Here is a 27,377-nt window from a genome sequence, read left to right on the forward strand (position 1 = left end):
ATCAGCACTCTATTCTCATGCAGCATAAACTGCAGTTCCTTTTACTGTTGGTTTACCTTGCATTGCTGCCCTGATTAGTTCAACATGAAAAGATTCAACAGCATGTCTCTTTTTTTCAGCAATACTCAAACTTTGTGCAACCAAGCTCCCCAATTATATAAATGACATTTCACCTACAGCACAGCCATAACCAATGGGCCACCATCATCAGCACTTGTGCTTCAATGAAGAGAAAGTTTTATCCTGACCTGAAGTCCTCAGTGCCATCCTTCTGAGGACATTAAACTAGGGTTCACTGTGACAACAATGCCTGAAGAGGAAACATTGGGAAAAATGGAACGAGAAAAGCCAATGCAAAGAGTGGGTTTCTCCAGTTTGGACTTCATTGGACAACAAGGTGAAGGCAGAAAATGTGAGCATGAAAACAAGATGGTGAATTGAAACAGCAAAAGATTGGGGTCATGTTTGTGGAATGAGCGAAGGAGTTTCACAAAGCGGTCACCTGTCAGCATTTGGTCTCCTCAATATAGAAGAGGCCACATGGTGAGCAGCAAGAATCATCGACTAAATTGAAGAAAATATAAGTAAATCACAGCTTCATCTGAAAGGAGTGATTGAGGCCTAGAACAGTGAGGATGGAGGAGTTAAAGGGGCAGGTGCGACACTTCCTGCAATGGTAGGGAAGGTGCCATGGGAAGAGTGCAGTGTTGGGGGTGATGGAGGGGTGGAGCAGCATGTCAAAGAGAGAATGGTCCCTATGGTATGTTGACAGGGAGACGGGAGTTGGAATCTGACTTGGAGGTGGAAGTGCTATCCAGAGAGCCATAGTGGATTCCCTCGAGGGTGACTAGTTACTCCAAGCTTCAGTGGAGAATGGTAGGGAATCAGAGCTATTCATCAATGCCAGCAAACTTCCTTAAAACAGAAACACCTTGTTTAAAATAACCATTTCAAATAACCTACCTAAAGAAACAGGGATTTTCTGTGTGTCCACTAACTCCAATAGCTTCACAGTTTTGCCCATCCATAGTGTTCGCAAGGGAATCTACAATGATATTTGGAGTTAAGATTACCACATCATTCACCAGAATGGTTTTTATCCACTAGTTGAAACTCATCTTATTTTCCCTTCCAGCCATAATATTTTCCTTTCTCCATTCTATGCTCCTAGTCTTCTGGCAAAGTGAACCAACTCTCAGCTTCCATAGATGCTGCTCCTTTCCTCACTGGGGTACGGGAACATTACAAAGTGATCTTCACAATCAGCTAGAATCCATTGGCTTCAAAAGTGCATCAAAATGATGAACTTGTGTAAGGAAGGCACAGAAAGAGCAATGGAGGCTGGATCACTGAACATGTGCAAGGCCGACTTAGATTTTTGAACTACAAGAGAGTTAATGATTGTGGGCACAGACAGGAGAGTGAAGCTGAGGATCTTATTGAATAGTGGAGCAGGCTCGAACAGGATCTTACAACTAGCACTGACAGGATGTAAAATTATAGTGTGCTGCGACAGATTCCACCAAGGTGGGGCCAGGCTCGGAGTAGCATGGGTAAAACAGAGTGAGTGTAGCGAATAAGAAATTGTCAACATCTCTTTGAAACAAAGATTATTAAATTACCTTTCCCCTCTACACTAAGTAAAATTAAATCACAGCAGTCATCAAAATATCATACTTTGTTTTGGGTCTTTTTCATTAACTAACCTCAACATCTGAAATGAAACTCAGATGCTTTTTCTAATTCCTCTGTGCACTTACCCTTGATCCTATTGCTCGGTTTAGCTGATCAAGCTCCTCCATCGTCTGTTTCTCCCAATTCACCCAACTCATAGCAACAGTAATTTTAGGAGCTGCAAACACACGTATTTCATAATTAAAAATACTTCTGCAGAAATATCCTACTTAAGATTTCTCTACCTCTTTCTGGAAATATCTGAAGGAGCTGGTTTAATAACTCTTAAGTACAATTCCAGCTATATTTCAGAAAATTATGAAGAAATCAATACATAGACATAAGGTAGAGAAACTGTTTCCATTGGGACCACATAAAATAGCACTGTGTGGTGAACCATCGTTGGTTCCCACTGTGGGATTGTTCTAATGTTGTTTTTGGGTTGTTCTAATGTTGTTGTTGGGCTAGGGTGGGATTGATACACCTGTGGTTGTAACTGTTGTGGCACATCCCAGTCGGGCTCCGCCTCCTGGGAGAGGTATAAGACCCCCTACTCGGGCAGGACCTCTTCAGTCTGGGATAGTGTGTTAAAGTTCTGATAGTTCCATTGTTAGTTAATAAAAACCTTCTTTTACCGAAGCTTTGTGCCTCGTGTCCAATTGATGCGCATCACACTGCTACAGAGCTGTTTGACGTCAAATATTAACATTTCATCTGCTGGATTTATTTTGGAACTTTTTGCAAGAGGGAGTTTTAGTTTTTAAATAAAGACACTGACTTAAGATAGCTGCTAGAGGTCACCTGACATATCTGCAACTGCAAATTGGTGAACTTTCTGGAGGTTTCCAATGTGGATTATGAATAAGACTGGGAACTCTCAAGGAATTTTACACCTGATGTCAACGATTACTTCAAGGATGGACTGGAATTTAAAATGGTACTTGCATTGCTATGCTAACTACATGCAATTCCATAAGACTAACGATGGCAAGTTTGCAAAGACAATGGCAACCTTGGTGTTGATATGTTCTTCTATCTCATTACATAGGAGAATGGCTCATTCTGAAGTGATGGCTTAGTCATTAATCACTTTGACCATAATACAATAGCCAACGTCTGACCAGACTTGAATTACCTTCTGTAGAAATACCCAATTGTCATGGAGAGGTCACATGATCAGCTTCAGAGTTCTGAAATGTCTTTTATTATAAACCTGCTTTCTTTGGAGCAGAGGAGGAACATCTGAAGGCAGCAAAAAGATTGCTTGCCTTTGTTTCTCTCAACTAAGTTGGATTCTAGTTTTATGAATATTAAAAGGAAAGGAAAGGAAATCTAAACACCCCCCCCAAATTCCACAGCAGCATTTCCAGGAGAAAATAAGGACCAAAGCCTGAAAACTGCTTGAAGCGCAAGCAAGAGCGAAGAACTTAGTGAACTCTGGGTATCCTTGCCTTTCCTTGCTTTAATCTTAATTTGGCCAAAAGTTAACCTCCCTTACTATACAACTTGTCTGCGTGCATGTTTTGAATATAAACTAGCCCCTTACTTGTTTAAGCTAAAGGAATCCTAGCTGACTGAATTATTTGCAATTAGCACATAAACAGTTAGGTGCATATATTATATTGGTGCATTCACCCTTTAAATTTTAAAAGCTTGTTACGATCAACTGAGGAGTAGGAAAAAGTCCTTACACCCTTCTTAACCTCGTTGTAATAGAACCAAGAAATCCAATAGGAAATTCAGGAGAAATTCTCAAACCAAGTATGATGAGAATATTGAATTCACCATCACATACAACAACTGGAGGCAAATAGCACTGATGCTTTTAAGAAGAATCTGCGCAAGAAAGGAATGAAAAGCTTTGCTGACAGAGTGAGATGGAGAGGTGGGAGGAAGTTCCCAAGAAGAATAAATGCTAGCACAGGCCAGTTGGGCTGTGTTGTAAATTCGCCATTACTCACCAAACGTGATCCCGTGCTTGGGTTGTTCCCTTTTGTTCTTGATACATTCTGGCAGATTTTTCAAAGTTGAAAGAAGCTAAAACAAATAAATTCAAATGAGTTTAGATTTGGAGAAAAATCTGTTTCTCAATATGCCTTTGGTTTGAATTTCAATAGGGCGAGATTATAAAATCAATAGCATTGTACTGGCACTCAGGCAGTGGTATAATCAGACAAAGTCAGCAGTGCTTGACGAACCTATTGGAATTTTTTGAGGATGTAACTAGTAGAGTTGACCGAGGAAAATCAATGGATGTGGTTTATTTAGATTTTCAGAAGGCTTTCGACAAGGTCTCACATAACAGACTACTATGTTGAAGAGCGAGCTTAGAAGGGCTAAAAGGGGACATGAGAAGACTTTGGCGGATAGGGTTAAAGAGAATCCTAAGGCGTTCTATAGGTATGTCAAGAACAGAAGGTTGGTTAGGGCAAGTTTAGGGCCAGTTATAGATGGCAGAGGGAAGTTATGTGTGGAACCGGAGGAGATTGGTGAAGCATTGAACCAATATTTCTCTTCGGTGTTCACGCAAGGGGACATGAATATAGCTGAGGAGGACACTGGGTTGCAAGGGAGTAGAATAGACAGTATTACAGTTGATAAGGAGGATGTGCAGGATATTCTGGAGGGTCTGAAAATAGATAAATCCCCTGGTCCGGATGGGATTTATCCAAGGATTCTCTGGGAGGCAAGAGAAGTGATTGCAGAGCCTCTGGCTCTGATCTTCAGGTCGTCGTTGGCCTCTGGTATAGTACCAGAAGATTGGAGGTTAGCGAATGTTGTCCCATTGTTTAAGAAGGGGAACAGAGACTTCCCCGGGAATTATAGACCGGTGAGTCTCACTTCTGTTGTCGGCAAGATGTTGGAAAAAATTATAAGGGATAGGATTTATAGTTATTTGGAGAGTAATGAATTGATAGGTGATAGTCAGCATGGTTTTGTGGCAGGTAGGTCGTGCCTTACTAACCTTATTGAGTTTTTTGAGAAAGTGACCAAGGAGGTGGATGGGGGCAAGGCAGTGGACGTGGTATATATGGATTTTAGTAAGGCGTTTGATAAGGTTCACCATGGTAGGCTTCTGCAGAAAATGCAGATGTATGGGATTGGGGGTGATCTAGGAAATTGGATCAGGAATTGGCTAGCGGATAGGAAACAGAGGGTGGTGGTTGATAGTAAATATTCATCATGGAGTGCGGTTACAAGTGGTGTACCTCAGGGATCTGTTTTGGGGCCACTGCTGTTTGTAATATTTATTAATGATCTGGATGAGGGTATAGTTGGGTGGATTAGCAAATTTGCTGATGACACCAAAGTCGGTGGTGTGGTAGACAGTGAGGAAGGGTGTCGTAGTTTGCAGGAAGACTTAGACAGGTTGCAAAGTTGGGCCGAGAGGTGGCGAATGGAGTTTAATGCGGAGAAGTGTGAGGTAATTCACTTTGGTAGGAATAACAGATGTGTTGAGTATAGGGCTAACGGGAGGACTTTGAATAGTGTGGAGGAGCAGAGGGATCTAGGTGTATGTGTGCATAGATCCCTGAAAGTTGGGAATCAAGTAGATAAGGTTGTTAAGAAGGCATATGGTGTCTTGGCGTTTATTGGTAGGGGGATTGAATTTAGGAGTCGTAGCGTTATGTTGCAACTGTACACAACTCTGGTGCGGCCGCACTTGGAGTACTGTGTGCAGTTCTGGTCCCCACATTACAGGAAGGATGTGGAGGCTTTGGAGAGGGTGCAGAGGAGGTTTACCAGGATGTTGCCTGGTATGGAGGGGAGATCCTATGAGGAGAGGCTGAGGGATTTGGGATTGTTTTCGCTGGAAAGGCGGCGGCTAAGAGGGGATCTTATTGAAACATATAAGATGATTAGAGGTTTAGATAGGGTGGATAGTGATAGCCTTTTTCCTCTGATGGAGAAATCCAGCACGAGGGGGCATGGCTTTAAATTGAGGGGGGGTAGTTATAGAACCGATGTCAGGGGTAGGTTCTTTACCCAGAGGGTGGTGAGGGATTGGAATGCCCTGCCAGCATCAGTAGTAAATGCGCCTAGTTTGGGGGCGTTTAAGAGATCCGTAGATAGGTTCATGGACGAAAAGAAATTGGTTTAGGTTGGAGGGTCACAGTTTTTTTTTTACTGGTCGGTGCAACATCGTGGGCCGAAGGGCCTGTTCTGCGCTGTAATGTTCTATGTTCTATGTTCTATGTAAAGTTAAAACACATGGGATTGCAGGTAATGTCTTGAGATGGATAGAAAGCTGGTTAGCAGATAGGAAGCTAAGAACATAAGAAATAGGAGCAGGAGTAGGCCATCTGGCCCTTCAAGCCTGTCCCGCCATTCAACAAGATCATGGCTGATCTGAAGCGAATCAGTTCCACTTACCCGCCTGCTCCCCATATCCCCTAATTCCCTTATCGATCAGAAAACTATAAAGAGCTGGTATAAATGAGTCTTTTTCTGATTGGCAGTCAGTGACTATTGGGGTTCCGCAGGGATCTGTGCTCAGACCCCAACTGTTCACTATTGTGTGGAGGGAGTACAGCGAAGGTTTACCAGGCTGATCCCTGGGATGGCAGGTCTGTCATATGAGAAGAGACTAAGTCTGGTGTATAGTAAATGAGATTAGTGAGTTACAATCACAGGTTGACATATAGAAATATGATGTGGCTATAACAACAGAGACCTGGCTCAAAGGCAGGCAGGACTGGTTATGAAATATTCCTGGATACGGGGAGGGGTATGAAAGGAAGATATGGGGATGGTTGGCAACATTTATTAAGGAGAGCATTGTCGTGCTGGAGAGAATTCCAGAGGGATCAAGAATCTATTCGGTTAGAGCCAAGGAACAAAACAGGTGCAACCACATTGCTCGGTGTAAAGTATAGACCACCAACCAGTAGAAAGGCCATAGAGGAGCAAGTTTGCAAGGATAGAGCGCTGCAAAAATGAGAGAGTATTATAATGTGGGACTTTAATTATCTCAATATAGACTCAGATAGGAGCAAAAGGCAGGGAGAGGCCTCCAGTGTGTTCAGGGAACTACTTCTTCTTTACAGCAATACATTTCCAATCCAGTCCAATCAGAAAGGAGGCGCAACTGGACCTGTTTTCATTCATTCATTTACAGGACGTGGGTGTCGCTGGCTGGGCCAGTATTTATTGCCCATCCCTAATTGCCCTTGAGAAGGTGGTGGTGAGCTGCCTTCTTGAGCCGCTGCAGTCCATGTAATGTAGGCGCATCCACAGTGCTGGTAGGGAGGAAGTTCCAGGATTTTGACCCAGTGACAGTGAAGGAACGATGATACATTTCCAATTCAGGTTGGTGAGTGACTTGAAGGGGAACCTCCAGGTGGTGGTGTTCCCAGGTATCTGCTGCCCTTGTCCTCAGTCTAGGTGGTAGAGGTCATGGTTGAGCCTTGGTGAGATCCTGCACTGCATCTTGTTGATGGTACACATGGCTGCTACCATGCATTGGTGGAGGGAGTGAATGTTTGTGGAACGGATGCCAATTAAGTGGGCTGCTTTGTCCTGGATGTTATCAGGCTTTGAGTGTTCCTGGAGCTGCACTCATCCAGGCAAGTGGAGAGTATTCCATCACACTCCGGACTTGTGCCTTGTAGATGGTGGACAAGTTTTGATTTGGCGTTTGGTGGTGGCGTGTGTAAAGGGGAGTCGGAAGGAGAGTTACCCACCACAGGATTCTGAGCATCTGTTCTTGTAGCCACAGTATTTATATGGCTAGTCCAGTTCAGTTTATGGCCAGTGGTGATCCTGGGGATGTTGATAGTGGGGGATTCAGTGATTGTAATGCCATTGAATGTCAAAGGGTGATGGTTAGATCCTCTCTTGTTGGAGATGGTCATTACCTGGCACTTGTGACTTGTCAGCCCAAGCCTGGATATTGTCCAGGTTTTGCTGCATTTGGACATGAACTGCTTCAGTATCTGAGGAATTGCGAATGGTGCTGAACATCCCCACTTCTGACCTTATGATGGAAGGGAGGTCATTGATGAAGCAGCTGAAGATGGTTGGGTCTAGGACTGTCCCCTGAGGGACTCCTGCAGTGATGTCCTGGAGCTGAGATGATTGACCTCCAACCACCACAACCATCTTCCTTTGTGCCGGGTCTGACTCCAACCAATGGAGAGTTTGGACCCTGATACCCACTGATTCCAGTTTCACTCGGGCTCCTTGATGCCAGTCAGTTAAATGCAGCCTTGATGTCGAAGGCTATCACTTCCACCTCATAGAGGTTTACAGCATGGAAACAGGCCCTTCAGCCCAATTTGTCCATGCCACCCTTTCTTTTTTTAAAAACCCCTAAGCTAATCCCTGTTGCCCGCATTTGGCCCATATCCCTCTATACCCATCGTACTCATGTAACTATCTAAATGCTTTTTAAAAGACAAAATTGTACCCGCCTCTACTACTACCTCTGGCAGCTTGTTCCAGACACTCACCACCCTCTGTGAAAAAATTGCCCCTCTGGACACTTTTGTATCTCTCCCCTCTCACCTTAAACCTATGCCCTCTAGTTTTAGACTCCCCTACCTTTGGGAAAAGATATTGACTATCTAGCTGATCTGTGCCCCTCATTATTTTATAGACCTCTATAAGGTCACCCCTCAGCCTCCTACGCTCCAGAGAAAAAAATCCCAGTCTATCCAGCCTCTCCTTATAACTCAATCCATCAAGTCCCGGTAGCATCCTGGTAAATCTTTTCTGCACTCTTTCTAGTTTAATAATATCCTTTCTATAATAGGGTGGCCAGAATTGCACACAGTATTCCAAGTGTGGCCTTACCAATGTCTTGTATAACTTTAACAAGACGTCCCAACTCCTGTATTCAATGTTCTGACCGATGAAACCAAGCATGCCGAATGCCTTCTTCACCATTCTGTCCTCCTGTGACTCCACTTTCAAGGAGCTATGAACATGTACCCCTAGATCTCTTTGTTCTGTAACTCTCCCCAATGCCCTACCATTAACTGAGCAAGTCCTGCCCTGGTTCAATCTAACAAAATGCATCACCTCGCATTTGTCTAAATTAAACTCCATCTGCCATTCATCAGCCCACTGGCCCAATTGATCAAGATCCCATTGCAATTGGAGATAACTTTCTTCACTATCCACTATGCCACCAATCTTAGTGTCATCTGCAAACTTACTAACCATGCCTCCTATATTCTCATCCACCTCACCTCTGGAATTCAGCTCTTTCGTCCATGTTTGAACCAAGGCTGTAATGAGGTCAGGAGCTGAGTGACCCTGGCAAAACCCAAACTGAGCGTCAACAAGCAGGTCATTGATGAGCAGGTGCTGCTTAATAGCACTGTCAATGACCCCTTCCATCACTTTACCGATTATCCAGAGTAGATTGATGGGGCGGTAATTGGCTGGGTTGAATTTGTCCTGCATCTTGTGTACAGGACATACATAGAACAGTACAGCACAGAACAGGCCCTTCGGCCCACGATGTTGTGGCGAGCTTTATCTGAAACCAAGATCAAGCTATCCCACTCCCTATCATCCTGGTGTGCTCCATGTGCCTATCCAATAACCGCTTAAATGTTTCTAAAGTGTCTGACTCCACTATCACTGCAGGCAGTCCATTCCACACCCCAACCACTCTCTGCGTAAAGAACCTACCTCTGATATCCTTCCTATATCTCCCACCACGAACCCTATAGTTATGCCCCCTTGTAATAGCTCCATCCACCCGAGGAAATAGTCTTTGAACGTTCACTCTATCTATCCCCGTCATCATTTTATAAACCTCTATTAAGTCTCCCCTCAGCCTCCTCCGCTCCAGAGAGAACAGCCCTAGCTCCCTCAACCTTTCCTCATAAGACCTACCCTCCAAACTAGGCAGCATCCTGGTAAATCTCCTCTGCACTCTTTCCAGCGTTTCCACATCCTTCTTATAGTGAGGTGACCAGAACTGCGCACAATATTCCAAATGTGGTCTCACCAAGGTCCTGTACAGTTGCAGCATAACCCCACTGCTCTTAAACTCCAACCCCCTGTTAATAAAAGCTAACACACTATAGGCCTTCTTCACAGCTCTATCCACTTGAGTGGCAACCTTTAGAGATCTGTGGATATGGATCCCAAGATCTCTCTGTTCCTCCACAGTCTTCAGAACCCTACCTTTGACCCTGTAATCCACATTTAAATTAGTCCTACCAAAATGAATCACCTCACATTTATCAGGGTTAAACTCCATTTGCCATTTTTCAGCCCAGCTTTGCATCCTATCTATGTCTCTTGCAGCCTACAACAGCCCTCCACCTCATCCACTACTCCACCAATCTTGGGGGGGTGTCATCAGCAAATTTACTGATCCACCCTTCAGCCCCCTCCTCTAAGTCATTAATAAAAATCACAAAGAGCAGAGGACCAAGCACTGATCCCTGTGGCACTCCGCTAGCAACCTGCCTCCAATCCGAAAATTTTCCATCCACCACCACCCTCGGTCTTCGATCAGACAGCCAGTTACCTATCCAATCGGCCAACTTTCCCTCTATCCCACACCTCCTCACTTTCATAATGTGACAAATCAAATCAAAAGGTATTAACATACAGTGAAAAGTATTGTTTCTTGCGCGCTATACAGACAAAGCATACCATTCATAGAGAACGAAAGGAGAGAGTGCAGAATGTAGTGTTAGTCATGGCTAGGGGGTAGAGAAAGATCAAATTAGTGTGAGATAGGTCCATTCAAAGATCTGATGGCAGCAGAGAAGAAGCTGTTCTTGAGTCGGTTGGTACGCAACCTCAGACTTTTGTATCTTTTCCCCGATGAAAGAAGGTGGAAGAGAGAATGTCCGGGGTGCGTGGGGTCCTTAATTATGCTGGCTGCTTTTCCGAGGCAGCGGGAAGTGTAGACAGAGTCAATGGATGGGAGGCTGGTTTGCGTGATGGATTGGGCTTCATTCACAACCTTTGTAATTTCTTGCAGTCTTGGGCAGAGCAGGAGCCATACCAAGCTGTGGTACAACCAGAAAGAATGCTTTCTATGGTGCATCTGTAAAGTTTGGAGAGAGTCGTAGCTGACATGCCAAATTTCCTTAGTCTTCTGAGAAAGTGGGGGGGGGGAGGGGGGAGGAGAGAGAGAGAGAGAGAGAGAGAGAGAGAGAGAGAGCTAACCACTGTGCTACCGTGCCGCCCATGCCGTGCCGTGATGATGGGGATCTCCAGAGGAAGCGGAGTTGGATCATCCATTCAGCACATCTGGCTGAAGGTGGTTGTGAATGCTTTAGCCTTATAGAGTCATAGAATTCTACAGCACAGAAGGAGGCCCTTCAGCCCATCATATGTGGGCCGGCCATCAAACACCATCTATTCGAATCCCATTTTGTGTTGCACTAATGTGCTGGCCTCTTCCACCAGTGAGGATGGGGATATTTGTGGAGACTCTTCCTCCAGTGAGTTGTTTAATTGTCCACCACCATTCACAGCTGGATGTGGCAAAACTGCAGAGCTTAGAGCTGATCTGTTGGTTGTGGAATTGCTTAGCTTAGTCTATCACTGCTGCTTATGCTGTCTGACATGCCAGCAGTCCTGTTTTGTAGCTTCACCAGGTTGACACCTCATTTTTAGGTAAGCCTGGTGCGGCTCCTGGCACACCCTCCTGCACTCTCCATTGAACCAGGGTCGATTCCCTGGCCTGGTGGGGATAGAGTTGGGGGATACATCGGGCCATGAGGTTACAGATTGTAGGTGAGCACAATTCTGCTGCTGTTGATGGCCCACAGCGCCCAGTCTGGAGTTGCTGGATCTGTTTGAAGTCTGTCCCATTGAGCACGGTGACAGTGCCACACAACACGATGGGGGGCATCCTCAATGTGAAGATAGGTTGTGTCTCCGCAAGGACTGTGTGCTGGTCCCTCCTACCGATACTGCCACAGACAAATGCATCAACAGCAGACTGGTTAGAATCATAGAACCCATGCAGTGCAGGAGACCATTCGGCCCATCGAGTCTGCACCGACAACAATCCCACTCAGGCCCTATTCCTGCTAATCCCTCTAACCTATCGCATCCTGGGACACTAATGGTTAATTTAGCATGTCCAATCAACCTAACCTGCACATCTCTGGACTTTGTTTAGTGAGGTTAAGTATGGTTTTCCCCTCATCAACTGCCCCGCACCCTGTCCAGTTGCTGTGTGCTTTAGGACCCAACCAGATCGGCCAGTGGCGATGCTCCCAAGCCACTGGGTGACAGACGTTAAACTGCTCACCCAGAGTACATTCACCACTCTTGGCAACGGGAGAGCATTTCAGGGTCAGTCATCCTTGGTTCAAGGAAGGTTCAAGATGATTATGGAAATGGACAAAGAACAATCCAGAGTAAAAGTAATTAATGGGAGGAAAGCCACCTTCAATTGAGTAAAAGCAGATCTGATCCAGATAAATTGGAATCAAAGGGTGGCAGAAAAACTAATGAATAGGCTGCCTGCGTGGACAGTGAAGAAATATTCTCTTCAGCAGGCAAACACATCCAGAGCTACCTGGATGGCAAAAGAGATAAGAATTGAGATGAAGAAATAAGAGGGGGTTAGATAGATGCCAGGTGGATGAAATACAACAGAGAATACGGCTGAATAAAGAAGGTTCAAAAGGAAAGTGAAAAAAATCAGAGAAGCAAAGGGGAAGCATGGAATGAGGCTGGCAGCAAAGAAAAGGAAATCCAAAGTTCTTTTACAGCCATTTAAATAGTAAAAGGAGAATGCAATATCAACGGGAGCCCAAAAGAGTTACATAATGAGGCAGACCACACATCTGAGGTACTAGATGAATAGTTTGCATCTGTCTTTACCAAGACAGAAGATACTGTGTAGATCATAATGAAAAAGGAGGTAGTTTAGACACTACAAGAGTTTAAAATCAAGAAGGGAAGTTATTGGATAGGATGTCTGTACCTACAGTTAATAAGGCACCAGGATTGGATGAGAAGATCCATGGACACTGAAGGAAGCGAGGGTGGAAATTGCAGCAACACTGGGCATAACTTCCCAATTTTCCTTAGACTCAGGGGTGGAGCCAGAAGACTGGAATTACATATTTGTTTAAAAAGGGTTTACAGATTAGCCTGGGCACAGCAACTCCATGCCAGTTAGTTTAACCTTCTAGAAAAGATTATTCAGGATATGTTACTCAAATGTTTGCATTTCCTTTAGCTGCTGGAATTTAGCAATATCATAGCTAGCTTTCCAAAATGCAGTGAAGTCATTTTACCATTTCGGCTCCCATTTCTGCCAACATTGCTCCTAATTCATCTGCTGTACATCTTGGGGGAACAGCACATTCTCGCTGCTTTACAATGGGGCCAACATCAAACCTACAGATACAAAATGTCAAAGTCACCCACACACATTCAACGTGATCTCATTGACATTAATGCCTCTGTTCAACATCCAGCATACATGCATGAGAACTCCTAGTTAATCTGCTCAGAGAAATGTCTTAAAAACCGTGGGTGATATCTAATGGAGGCAATGAGTGTCGCGCACACCAGCAAGAGAGCCTCCTTTCAGAAAGACCTGCCGAGCTAAGTGCCACTCAGATACTTAACCGGACCAGCTAACCAAGGATCCCAGAGGCTGACACACACCCACTCCCAAGAGGCCAGCAGCTTCGAAATCTTGGCGCCTGGGAGCAGTGGTTACCATCAGTACAACACCCACCTGAGGCCCAGGATGACCGAGGGATCCAGGCCACAGGTGAGCCATGGTGGGATAAGTATGCAGAGTAGAGGTTGTAGAGGTGGTGTGGAGGAGACAGTCAGCAGCAATGCCAGAGACTGGCACCCCTGATGTACCACCTCACTCAATCACTAAGTGCCTTTCAACCATGAAACCCAACAAGCACAACATGGTTTAGCTTTCAGGCTTCCCCCATGACGGGTCCCCTGGCTGAGATGAGGGTACCAAAGAACATCACCTTCTGAAATTGTGGCAGTGCAAAGAGTGACATTAAAGCAGATGGATCATCGTTGAAACATGTAGGGAGTTGGGCCACAGCAGAGTGTGAAGGGTATGGAGAATATTTATGCATTACACAGTAGTTACAGAAAGGACATATAGTAACACAATGATGGTCGAAGTGATTGCAGCACAGAGGGACATTAAACATAATAGGAGCTGGACTAGGCTTTTGGACCCTTCGAGCCTGCTCCGCCATCCAGTAAGATCAAGGCTTATCTGACTGTAGCTTTAAACCCACTTTCCTTTCTGTATCCCATAACCTTTGACTCCCTCGTAGATCGAATGCAATCAATGCCAAAACATTACACACAATCTGTATATTCTGCGATATTATATTACTATCTGCTATCTGCTATTTGAGAGTCTGAACAGCCAGGATACCTTGTTGGTCGAATCTGCATAATAGTCACCCCAGTCACCTGATCACCATGAATTAGTGTGTGAAAAATTGGAGCGGCGCCTCTCCACCTGGGAAGGAGGCTGGGATGTAGGTTTAATATTCCACTAGAGGCAAGGAGAAAGACAGATTAAAAAACAGACATTGGATATAGATTTATGTACATCTTTGAAAAATCGATATTAAAAAGGGCAGTGAAAAAAATTGCTATAGCAGCTGGGGAGGGTGAAGGAGACAAAGTGAGCAGCGGACAGAACGAGAGGTGGACCCTGGAGAAGGTTACTGCTTCATGGTGAAATCAAGCCTGTTTTATTTGATTCAGGTTGTTTCCCAACAAATGTTCAAGGTTGGAGGTGGGGTTGATGGTGGATTGGAGACACAGAACTAGGTCAAAAAAAGAGGGGAAACAGAGCACAAGAGCAGGGTGGGGTAGCAAAAGAAAATAAAAGCTAATGTTCTGGGGACCCGGATTCGAATCCCGCCACAGCAGATGGTGGAATTTGAATTCAATAAAATATCTGAAATTAAGAATCTATTGATGACCATGAACCCATTGCCGATTGTCGGAAAAACCCATCCGGTTCACTAATGTCCTCGAGGGAAGGAAATCTGCCGTCCTTACCTGGTCTGGTCTACATGTGACTCTAGAGCCACAGCAATGTGGTTGACGCTCAACTGCCCTCAGGAAACTTGGGATGGGCAATAAATACTGATGTGGAGATGCCGGCTTTGGACTGGGGTGAACACAGTAAGAAGTTTAACAACACCAGGTTAAAGTCCAACAGGTTTATTTGGTAGCAAAAGCCACACAAGCGTTTGGAGCCTTAAGCCCCTTCTTCAGGGGAGTGGGAATTCTGTTCACAAACAGGGCATATAAAGACACAAACTCAATTTACAGAATAATGGTTGGAATGCGAATACTTACAGCTAATCAAGTATTTAAGATACAAAACAATGCGAGTGGAGAGAGCATTAAGACAGGTTAAAGAGATGAGTATTGTCTCCAGACAGGACAGCCAGTGAGACTCTGCAGGTCCAGGCAAGCCATGGGGATTACAGATAGCGTGACATGAACCCAATATCCCGGTTGAGGCCGTCCTCATGTGTGCGGAACTTGGCTATCAGTTTCTGCCCAGCGACTCTGCACAGTTGTGTGTCGTGAAGGCCGCCTTGGAGAACGCTTATCCAAATATCAGAGGCCACATGCCCGTGACCGCTGAAGTGCTCCCCAGCAGGAAGAGAACAGTCTTGCCTGGTGATTGTCGAGCGGTGTTCATTCATCCGTTGTCGTAGCGTCTGCATGGCTTCCCCAATGTACCATGCCTCGGGACATCCTTTCCTGCAGCGTATCAGGTAGACAACGTTGGCCGAGTTGCAAGAGTATGTACAAAGAACAAAGAACAGTACAGCACAGGAAACAGGCCCTTCGGCCCTCCAAGCCTGTGCCGCTCCTTGGTCCAACTAGACCAATCGTTTGTATCCCTCCATTCCCAGGCTGCTCATGTGACTATCCAGGTAAGTCTTAAACGATGTCAGCGTGCCTGCCTCCACCACCCTACTTGGCAGCGCATTCCAGGCCCCCACCACCCTCTGTGTAAAAAACGTCCCTCTGATGTCTGAGTTATACTTCGCCCCTCTCAGCTTGAGCCCGTGACCCCTCGTGATCGTCACCTCCGACCTGGGAAAAAGCTTCCCACTGTTCACCCCATCTATACCCTTCATAATCTTGTATACCTCTATTAGATCTCCCCTCATTCTCCGTCTTTCCAAGGAGAACAACCCCAGTCTACCCAATCTCTCCTCATAGCTAAGACCCTCCATACCAGGCAACATCCTGGTAAACCTTCTCTGCACTCTCTCCAATGCCTCCACGTCCTTCTGGTAGTGCGGCGACCAGAACTGGACGCAGTACTCCAAATGTGGCCTAACCAGCGTTCTATACAGCTGCATCATCAGACTCCAGCTTTTATACTCTATACCCCGTCCTATAAAGGCAAGCATACCATATGCCTTCTTCACCACCTTCTCCACCTGTGTTGCCACCTTCAAGGATTTGTGGACTTGCACACCTTGGACCCTCTGTGTTTCCATACTCTTGATGACTCTGCCATTTATTGTATAACTCCTCCCTACATTATTTCTTCCAAAATGCATCACTTCACATTTATCCGGATTAAATTCCATCTGCCACCTCTCCGCCCAATTTTCCAGCCTATCTATATCCTGCTGTATTGCCCCACAATGCTCTTCGCTATCCGCAATTCCAGCCATCTTCGTGTCATCCGCAAACTTGCTGATTACACCAGTTACACCTTCTTCCAAATCATTTATATATATCACAAATAGCAGAGGTCCTAGTACAGAGCCCTGCAGAACACCACTGGTCACAGACCTCCAGCCGGAAAAAGACCCTTCGACCACTACCCTCTGTCTCCTATGGCCAAGCCAGTTCTCCACCCATCTAGCCACTTCTCCTTGTATCCCATGAGCCTTAACCTTCTTAACCAACCTGCCATGTGGGACTTTGTCAAATGCCTTACTGAAATCCATATAGACGACATCCACGGCTCTTCCTTCATCAACCGTTTTTGTCACTTCCTCAAAAAACTCCACCAAATTTGTAAGGCACGACCTCCCTCTTACAAAACCATGCTGTCTGTCACTAATGAGATTGTTCCGTTCTAAATGCACATACATCCTGTCTCTAAGAATCCTCTCCAACAATTTCCCTGCCACGGACGTCAAGCTCACCGGCCTATAATTTCCTGGGTTATCCCTGCTACCCTTCTTAAACAACGCGACCACATTCGCTATCCTCCAATCCTCAGGGACCTCACCCGTGTCCAAAGAAGCGACAAAGATTTCCGTCAGAGGCCCAGCAATTTCACCTCTCGTCTCCCTGAGCAGTTGAGGATAGATGCCATCAGGCCCTGGGGCTTTGTCAGTTTTAATGTTCCCTAAAAAACCTAACACTTCCTCTCTTGTAATGGAGATTTTCTCTAACGGGTCAACACCTCCCTCCGAGACACTCCCGGTTAACACGCCCCTCTCCTTCGTGAATACCGATGCAAAGTATTCATTTAGGATCTCCCCTATTCCCTTGGGTTCTAAGCATAATTCCCCTCCTTTGTCCCCGAGAGGTCCGATTTTCTCCCTGACAACTCTTTTGTTCCTAACGTATGAATAGAATGCCTTAGGATTCTCCTTAATCCTGCCTGCCAAGAACATCTCGTGACCTCTTTTTGCCCTTCTAACTCCCCGTTTGAGATCTTTCCTACTCTCTCTGTATTCCTCCAGAGCTCCATCTGTTTTTAGTACGCCTCCCTTTTCATTTTAATCAGATCCTCAATTTCCCTGGTTATCCACCGTGTACCGTGTACCTGGTGGATGGTGTTCTCACGTGAGATGATGGCATCTGTGTCGATGATCCGGCACGTCTTGCAGAGGTTGCTGTGGCAGGGTTGTGTGGTGTCGTGGTCACTGGTCTCCTGAAGGCTGGGTAGTTTGCTGCGGACAATGGTCTGTTTGAGGTTGTGCAGTTGTTTGAAGGCAAGAAGTGGGGGTGTGGGGATGGCCTTGGCGAGATGTTCGTCTTCATCAATGACATGTTGAAGGCTCCGGAGGAGATGCCGTAGCTTCTCTGCTCCAGGGAAGTACTGGACGACGAAGGGTACTCTGTCCACCGTGTCCCGTGTTTGTCTTCTGAGGAGGTCGGTGCGGTTTTTCGCTGTGGCGCGTCGGAACTGTCGATCGATGAGTCGAGCGCCATATCCTGTTCTTACGAGGGCATCTTTCAGCGTCTGGAGGTGTCTGTTGTGATCCTCCTCATCCGAGCAGATCCTGTGTATACGGAGGGCTTGTCCGTAGGGGATGGCTTCTTTAACGTGTTTAGGGTGGAAGCTGGAGAAGTGGAGCATCATGAGGTTATCCGTGGGCTTGCGGTACAGTGAGGTGCTGAGGTGACCGTCCTTAATGGAGATGCGTGTGTCCAAGAATGCAACCGATTCCGGAGAGTAGTCCATGGTGAGTCTGATGGTGGGATGGAACTTGTTGATGTCATCATATAGTTGTTTCAGTGATTGTTCACCATGAGTCCAAAGGAAGAAAATGTCATCGATGTATCTAGTGTATAGCATAGGTTGAAGGTCCTGTGCGGTGAAGAGGTCTTGTTCGAACCTGTGCATGAAGATGTTGACATATTGAGGTGCGAATTTGGTCCCCCATGGCTGTTCCGTGTGTCTGGATGAAGAACTGGTTGTTGAAGGTGAAGATATTGTGGTCCAGGATGAAGCGGATGAGATGTAAAATTGCATCTGGAAACTGGCAGTTGTCGGCGTTGAGCACTGAGGCCGTTGCAGCAATGCCATCATCGTGGGGGATGCTGGTGTAGAGTGCCGAGACATCCATTGTGACGAGGAGCGCTCCTGGTTCAACTGCTCCATACACATCTCTTTAACCTGTCTTAATGCCCTCTCCACTCACATTGTTTTGTATCTTAAAGACTTGATTAGCTGTAAGTATTCGCATTCCAACCATTGTTCTGTAAATTGAGTTTGTGTCTTTATATGCCCTGTTTGTGAACAGAATTCCCACTCACCTGAAGAAGGGGCTTAAGGCTCCGAAAGCTTGTGGCTTTTGCTACCAAATAAACCTGTTGGACTTTAACCTGGTGTTGTTAAACTTCTTACAATAAATACTGGCCAGCCAGCAATGCTCATGTCCACGAATAAGAAAAGGTAGGATCAAGAAGCTTAACAGTGGAGAACACAGTAATATCTTTTCATTTGGGTATGATGTAGGTCTTTGCATAGCTTTGGAAGCAAAAAATTCCAATTCAGTTACAAACTCTCACATGACACTGAGCCGATTCCAGCTATTGAGACAAGCATGTTTCAAGACAATAAAGATTGGGAAGATTTCTCCAAAATTGCACATTTTCTCACTTTCAGAGTTGATTCCTTTGCCTGAAGTTCCAGGAAAAAAAATCATTTTGCTGCTTTTTTTTTCAGGAGATTGGAATAACTCCTCCATTGTCAACAGTTTGAGGGAAAGTGACACTTCACATTTTCAATTATCGAGAAATCTCGGAGAGGACAAAGCACTGGAAAGAGGAAGGGTTAATGTCAGAAAATGCTTGCTTGTGGGACGAGGACAAGCAGAGGAGATTTAAACACAAATTCAGTGCAGTCCAACCCAATTAATTCAAACCTTTTTTCAATGTATTTGTACGTCATTAAGTCTCAGGTTAAAAACAAAAGAATTCAGTTTGTGGACATTCATACTTGGGAAACCTTTGTAATGGACAAAGAACAAAGAAAATTACAGCACAGGAACAGGTCCTTCGGCCCTCCAAGCCTGCACCGACCATGCTGCCCGACTGAACTAAAACCTCCTACCCTTCCAGGGTCCATATCCCTCCATTCCCATCCTATTCATGTATTTGTCCAGACGCCCCTTAAAACTCACCATCATATCCACTTCCACTACCTCCCCCGGCAGCGAGTTCCAGGCACCCACCACCCTCTGTGTAAGAAAAAAACTTGCCTCATACATCTCCTCTAAACCTTGCCCCTCGCACCTTAAAACCTGTGCCCCCTAGTAATTGACTCTTCCACCCTAGGAAAAAGCTTCTGACTATCCACTGTCCATGCCCCTCAATCTTGTAGACTTCTATCAGGTCACCCTGTGGCACCACAGCGAAAAACCGCACCGACCTCCTCAGAAGACAAACACGGGACACGGTGGACAGAGTACCCTTCGTTGTCCAGTACTTCCCCGGAGCGGAGAAGCTATGGCATCTCCTCCGGAGCCTTCAACATGTCATTGATGAAGACGAACATCTCGCCAAGGCCATCCCCACACCCCCACTTCTTGCCTTCAAACAACCGCACAACCTCAAACAGACCATTGTCCGCAGCAAACTACCCAGCCTTCAGGAGAACAGTAACCATGACACCACACAACCCTGCCACAGCAACCTCTGCAAGACGTGCCGGATCATCGACACAGATGCCATCATCTCACGTGAGAACACCATCCACCAGGTACACGGTACATACTCTTGCAACTCGGCCAACGTTGTCTACCTGATACGCTGCAAGAAAGGATGTCCCGAGGCATGGTACATTGGGGAAACTATGCAGACGCTGCGACAACGGATGAATGAACACCGCTCGACAATCACCGGGCAAGACTGTTCTCTTCCTGTTGGGGAGCACTTCAGCGGTCACTGGCATTCGGCCTCTGAAATTCGGGTAAGCGTTCTCCAAGGCGGCCTTCACGACACACGAAGGCGCAGAGTCGCTGAGCAGAAACTGATAGCCAAGTTCCGCACACACGAGGACGGCCTCAACCGGGATATTGGGTTCATGTCCCACTATTTGTAACCCCCACAGAGTTTCACTGGCTGTCTTGTCTGGAGACAATACACATCTTTTTAGCCTGTCTTGATGCTCTCTCCACTCACGTTGTTTTGTTTCTTAAAGACTTGATTAGTTGTAAGTATTCGCATTCCAACCATTATTCATGTAAATTGAGTTTGTGTCTTTATATGCTCTGTTTGTGAACAGAATTCCCACTCACCTGAAGAAGAGGCTTGCAGCTCCGAAAGCTTGTGTGGCTTTTGCTACCAAATAAACCTGTTGGACTTTAACTTGGTGTTGTTAAACTTCTTACTTTTTTGACCGAGCCAGTTCTGTATCCATCTTGCCAGCTCACCTCTGATCCCATGCAACTTCACCTTCGCTACCAGTCTGCCATGAGAGACCTTGTCAAAGGCCTTACTAAAGTCCATATAGACAACATCCACCACCCTACCCTCATCAATCATCTTTGTCACTTCCTCAAAAAATCGATCAAGTTAGTGAGACACGACCTCCTTTTCATAAAACCATGTTGCCTCTCGCTAATATGTCCAGTTATTTCCAAGTGGGAATAAATCCTGTCTCGAAGAATCCTCTCCAATAAATTTCCCTACCACTGATGTAAGGCTCACCGGCCTGTAATTACCTAGATTATCCTTGTTACCCTTCTTAAACAAAAGGAACAACATTGGCTATTCTCCAATCTTCTGGGTCCTACCCTTTAGCCAGTGAGGATACAAAGATTTCTCTCAAGGCCCCAGCAACTTCCTCTCTTGCCTCTCTCAGTATTCTGGAGTCTATCCCATCAGACCCTGGGGACTTGTCGACCTTAAATGTTTCTCAAGAACCCCAATACCTCCTCCTTTTTGATCTCAACATGACTCAAACTATCTACACACCCTTCCCCAGACTCATCATCCACCAAGTCCTTCCTTCTCTTTGGTGAATACTGACGCAAAGTACTCATTCAATATCTCGCCCATTTCCTCTGGCTCCACACATAGATTCCCTCCCTTGTCCTTGAATGGGCCAACCCTCTCCCTGGCTACCCTCTTGCTCTTTATATATGTATAAAAAGCTTTGGGAATTTCCTTAATCCTGCTGGCCAATGCTTTTTCAAGACTCCTTTTAGCTTTCCTTACTCCTTGCTTAAGTTTCTTTCTACTTTCCTTGTATTCCACACATGCTTTGTGTGTTCCCAGCCTTGATAAATGCTTCCTTTTTTTCTTTGACTAGGCTCACAATATCTCTTGTTATCCAAGGTTTCCAAAACTTGCCATACTTATCCTTCATCCTTACAGGAATGTGCCGGTCCTGAATCCCCATCAACTTACACTTGAAAGCCTCCCACATGCCAGATGTTGATTTGCCCTCAAACATCTGCCCCCAATCTACATTCTTCAGTTCCTGCCTAATATTGTTGTAATTAGCCTTCCCCCAATTTAGCACCTTAACTTGAGGACCACACTTATCTTTATCCATCAGTACCTTAAAGCTTACTGAATTGTGGTCACTATTCCCGAACTGCTCCCCCACTGAAACATCGACCAACTGGCCGGGCTCATTCCCCAATACCAGGTCCAGTATGGCCCCTTCTCTGATTGGACTATTTACATACTGTTTCAAGAAGCCCTCCTGGATGCTCCTTACAAACTCTGCCCCATCCACGCCCCTCGCACTAAGTGAGTCCCAGTCAATTTAGGAGAAGTTAAAATCTCCCACCACAACAACCCTGTTACTTTTCCGCCTTGCCAGAATCTGCCTACATCTCTGTTCCTCTATCTCCCACTGGCTATTGGGTGGCCTATAATAAACCCCCAACATTGTGACTACCCTTCCTATTCCTGAGCTCTACCCATATTGCTTCGCCGTATGAGCCCTCCGAGGTGTTCTCCTGCAGTACAGCTGTGATATTCTCCTTATCACAGCTGTACTGCAGGAAAACACCTCCTGCAGTACAGGCGGTTGATGTCATATACATGGATTTTAGTAAGGCGTTTGATAAGGTCCCCCATGGTCGGCTTATGATGAAAGTAAGGAGGTGTGGGATAGAGGGAAAGTTGGCCGATTGGATAGGTAACTGGCTATCTGATCGAAGACAGAGGGTGGTGGTGGATGGAAAATTTTCGGACTGGAGGCAGGTTGCTAGCGGAGTGCCACAGGGATCGGTGCTTGGTCCTCTGCTCTTTGTGATTTTTATTAATGACTTAGAGGAGGGGGCTGAAGGGTGGATCAGTAAATTTGCTGATGACACCAAGATTGGTGGAGTAGTGGATGAGGTGGAGGGCTGTTGTAGGCTGCAAAGAGACATAGATAGGATGCAAAGCTGGGCTGAAAAATGGCAAATGGAGTTTAACCCTGATAAATGTGAGGTGATTCATTTTGGTAGGACTAATTTAAATGTGGATTACAGGGTCAAAGGTAGGGTTCTGAAGACTGTGGAGGAACAGAGAGATCTTGGGGTCCATATCCACAGATCTCTAAAGGTTGCCACTCAAGTGGATAGAGCCGTGAAGAAGGCATATAGTGTGTTAGCTTTTATTAACAGGGGGTTGGAGTTTAAGAGCCGTGGGGTTATGCTGCAACTGTACAGGACCTTGGTGAGACCGCATTTGGAATATTGCGTGCAGTTCTGGTCACCTCACTATAAGAAGGATGTGGAAGCGCTGGAAAGAGTGCAGAGGAGATTTACCAGGATGCTGCCTGGTTTGGAGTGTCGGTCTTATGAGGAAAGGTTGAGGGAGCTGGGGCTGTTCTCTCTGGAGCGGAGGAGATTGAGGGGAGACTTAATAGAGGTTTATAAAATGATGAAGGGGATAGATCGAGTGAACGTTCAAAGACTATTTCCTCGGGTGGATGGAGCTATTACAAGGGGGCATAACTATAGGGTTCATGGTGGGAGATATAGGAAGGATATCAGAGGTAGGTTCTTCACGCAGAGAGTGGTTGGGGTGTGGAATGGACTGCCTGCAGTGATAGTGGAGTCAGACACTTTAGGAACATTTAAGCGGTTATTGGATAGGCACATGGAGCACACCAGGATGGTAGGGAGTGGGATAGCTTGATCTTGGTTTCAGATGAAGGTCGGCACAACATCGTGGGCCGAAGGGCCTGTTCTGTGCTGTAATGTTCTATGTTCTATGTTTAACCAGTAGTGATGAAATGTATCCTAGGATTCTGTGGGAGGCAAGGGATGAGATTGCAGAGCCTTTGGCGTTGATCTTTGGGTCCTCGCTGTCCACGGGGATGGTGCCAACGGACTGGAGAATGGCGAATGTTGTTCCTCTGTTTAAGAAAGGGAATAGAAATGACCCTGGTAATTATAGACCGGTTAGTCTTACTTCGGTGGTTGGTAAATTGATGGAAAGGGTCCTTAGGGATGGGATTTACGACCATTTAGAAAGATGCGGATTAATCCAAGATAGTCAGCACGGATTCGTGAAGGGCAAGTCGTGCCTCACAAATTTGATAGAATTTTTTGAGGAGGTAACTAAGTGTGATGAAGGTAGGGCAGTTGATGTCATATACATGGATTTTAGTAAGGCGTTTGATAAGGTCCCCCATGGTCAGCTTATGATGAAAGTGAGGAGGTGTGGGATAGAGGGAAAGTTGGCCGATTGGATAGGTAACTGGCTGTCTGACCGAAGACAGAGGGTGGTGGTCGATGGAAAATTTTCGGACTGGAGGCAGGTTGCTAGCGGTGTGCCGCAGGGATCAGTGCTTGGTCCTCTGCTCTTTGTGATTTTTATTAATGACTTAGAGGAGGGGGCTGAAGGGTGGATCAGTAAATTTGCTGATGACACCAAGATTGGTGGAGTAGTGGATGAGGTGGAGGGCTGTTGTAGGCTGCAAAGAGACATAGATAGGATGCAAAGCTGGGCTGAAAAATGGCAAATGGAGTTTAACCCTGATAAATGTGAGGTGATTCATTTTGGTAGGACAAATTTAAATGTGGATTACAGGGTCAAAGGTAGGGTTCTGAAGACTGTGGAGGAACAGAGAGATCTTGGGGTCCATATCCACAGATCTCTAAAGGTTGCCACTCAAGTGGATAGAGCTGTGAAGAAGGCCTATAGTGTGTTAGCTTTTATTAACAGGGGGTTGGAGTTTAAGAGTCGTGGGGTTATGCTGCAACTGTACAGGACCTTGGTGAGACCACATTTGGAATATTGTGTGCAGTTCTGGTCACCTCACTATAAGAAGGATGTGGAAGCGCTGGAAAGAGTGCAGAGGAGATTTACCAGGATGCTGCCTGGTTTGGAGGGTAGGTCATATGAGGAAAGGTTGAGGGAGCTAGGGCTGTTCTCTCTGGAGCGGAGGAGGCTGAGGGGAGACTTAATAGAGGTGTATAAAATGATGAAGGGGATAGATAGAGTGAACGTTCAAAGACTATTTCCTCGGGTGGATGGAGCTATTACAAGGGGGCATAACTATAGGGTTCGTGGTGGGAGATACAGGACGGATTTCAGAGGTAGGTTCTTTACGCAGAGAGTGGTTGGGGTGTGGAATGAACTGCCTGCAGTGATAGTGGAGTCAGACACTTTAGAAACATTTAAGCGGTTATTGGATAGGCACATGGAGCACACCAGGATGATAGGGAGTGGGATAGCTTGATCTTGGTTTCAGATAAAGCTCGGCACAACATCGTGGGCTGAAGGGCCTGTTCTGTGCTGTACTGTTCTATGTTCTATGTGCACCTCCCCCCCTCCTCTATCCTGCCTGAAACATCTGTATCCTGGAATGTTAAGCTGCCAATCCTGTCCTTCCCTAACCAAGTCTCTGTAATAGCAACATCATAGTTCCCAAGTACTAATCCAAGCTCTAAGTTCACCTGCCTTACCCATTACACTTCTCGCATTGAAACAAATGCATTCAATCCACCAGACCCTCTTTGATTAGCAACCACATCATGCCAGCTTTTTCTGAGTCTTACTGGCCCTTACTCTCTGGTTCCCTTTCAGTTAATTCACCTTTGCTTTGGTTTCCACCCCCCTGCCAAACTCGCCTAAATCCTCCCACGTGTGACACTAGTAGTGACAGTTACTCACAATGGGAACTGCTGAATCACAGAGTCACTGAGTAGACTCCCAAACGATACAATTATTCCAACATCAAAATGATCTGGTCCAAGGCGAGGCCAATCGTGAACTGGAATTTGATTCATCCTGGCGTATTTTCTGACAGGGAGCTCACCGGATTTAGTGGCCGGCAAGGTAACAACCTCCAGCTGTTCTATCAACTTCTTTCCAGTTTCAAAGGACCTACAAATGAAAGAAATCACTGAGTCAATAATTACAATCTAAAGCCAAGAAATCAGCTACGCAGGAGGTTCAGAATGGAAGATAAAATTCAAAAGTGCAACACTACATAGCAACCATATTAAGAGCAAGTGGATGTAGCAGAAATCTGCACGCAGGTAGATGGACTATCCAATGATGGGAGGAGCTGGAAAGAACTTGGTTAAAAATAAACCTGATGTGAATTCAGCTTCCAGCTCATTATTCCCGATTTTAACCGGGACCATTTCTAAATGGTCAAATTACCTCATTCTCATGCCTGACCTGGTCTCTGTCCATTGACCCCCAGGCCTTCTCAACACTGACCCCTGACATCAGGATCAAGGTCCTGAGATCAGAAAGCAGAATCCTGACCCCCCAGCCCCTGGAGCCTGGGATCCTGACCCTGACCTCGGGATGCTGACCCCCAACCCCTGAGCCTAACCCCCCAGGAGCCTGACCCCGGGCTACCTGGACAGCTGCAGTTTCTCCAGCGCCCGCTGCGCAAACGAGTCGGTTCCGAAGAAGAGAATCCGCCAGGGAGGCGCGGCCCGGAGCCGCCCACCGCCGAGTTTACCCCCCGAGGGAGCGGCAGCGTCTCCCGCCGAGAAGCAGCGACTCGCTGCCAGCCCACCTCGGGGAAAGCGCCGGCTTGCAGCCCGCGCCAGGCCCGGCACCGAGCTCCACATCCCCGGCGCCAAAGGCCGCTCGGCTTCACCTACTGTGCGCCGCCATCTTTAGTTCAGGCAATTGCTGTTTCCGGTCCTCTGCCAATATCGTTCCGCAAGGTCGTGGCAACTAAAGAGAAAGGTTCCGGCGGAATGGCCAGTTTTAATATATTTACTGTGATATTAGAATCATTTTACCATCAGTCAACATAGTTCATTCGGTGAAAGGGAAAACCTCTGACAATTTATTAGACCATTACCACTTGCTTGTTTTTATTTTAATAAAATGGCCAAATTTAAATAGGAATGGAAGTTGTGTGGAAGATACAAAGGAAAGGATCTTGAAAGGTTAAGCAAGAGAGCAAAAATTTAGCAGATGGAATATAGTGTGAGAAAATGTTAGATTGTCTACTTTGACAGGAAGAATAGAAAAGCAGAATGTTATTTAAATAGAGAAATGAGTAATAGCCTGCCCAGCTGGAAATCATTACCTGAGCATTTTATAAAGCAAGCCCACAACTGGGCCTGCTGAACTGTCGTCCCAGGCAGTGACTAGTGTCTGTACATCAAAGTGGTTTTGCTTTGCATTCTGTAAATAAACTATGTTCCTTTCCAGTCGGGTTTCCTGTCATTACAATTCACTTTCACTCAATAATGTGTGATGCTGTTGTTCAGCTTCATTTACAGGCCGTACAAGTGTTTCCCCACAGACAACTTGATCACAAGTCAATCCAGAAGAAGAAATGCATCTGTGACAGGGTCTTTCAGAGCCTTGTACACGTATTCTCCAACATACACGGAGTCTTTATCCATCACGCTCTTCTGACTGTGCTACGCATTTCCAGGACTTTGGTTCTCTTTCAGTTGTCCAGTTCAGCTGATCCATATCTCCAGCCACACACGGACTGAATTCCCATGCAGCACCTGTGCCCATCCAATGTGGCTTCTCTCACTTTTACAAAGATGATTGTGATCAGCTTGTCCTTCATTTCCACCATCACTGAAAACTTCCCTGCC

At 45.9% G+C, this 27,377-nt stretch overlaps 1 protein-coding gene across 3 annotated transcripts in view; it reads right to left on the reverse strand.

Moving 5' to 3' along the window:
* Positions 1-26,457, reverse strand: part of mtfmt (mitochondrial methionyl-tRNA formyltransferase) — a 76,275-nt gene extending 49,818 nt beyond the window's left edge. Inside the window, exons 1-7 of one of the 3 annotated variants that reach the window (XM_078241103.1) lie at positions 26,164-26,449; positions 25,465-25,677; positions 14,039-14,161; positions 12,909-13,011; positions 3,636-3,711; positions 1,761-1,852; positions 964-1,045 (exon numbers count right to left, since the gene is read on the reverse strand). In XM_078241103.1, the coding sequence (XP_078097229.1) occupies positions 964-1,045; positions 1,761-1,852; positions 3,636-3,711; positions 12,909-13,011; positions 14,039-14,161; positions 25,465-25,677; positions 26,164-26,381 (907 nt within the window). In that variant the 5' untranslated portion in view covers positions 26,382-26,449. Of the gene's footprint in view, positions 1-963; positions 1,046-1,760; positions 1,853-3,635; positions 3,712-12,908; positions 13,012-14,038; positions 14,162-25,464; positions 25,678-26,163 lie in introns of all 3 variants that reach the window. The other 2 variants (XM_078241101.1, XM_078241102.1) reach the window with 2 other exon arrangements.
* Positions 26,458-27,377: the final 920 nt, after the last annotated feature.

The sequence above is a fragment of the Mustelus asterias genome, chromosome 24 (assembly GCF_964213995.1).
Source record: "Mustelus asterias chromosome 24, sMusAst1.hap1.1, whole genome shotgun sequence".
NCBI classification, from domain to species: domain Eukaryota; kingdom Metazoa; phylum Chordata; class Chondrichthyes; order Carcharhiniformes; family Triakidae; genus Mustelus; species Mustelus asterias.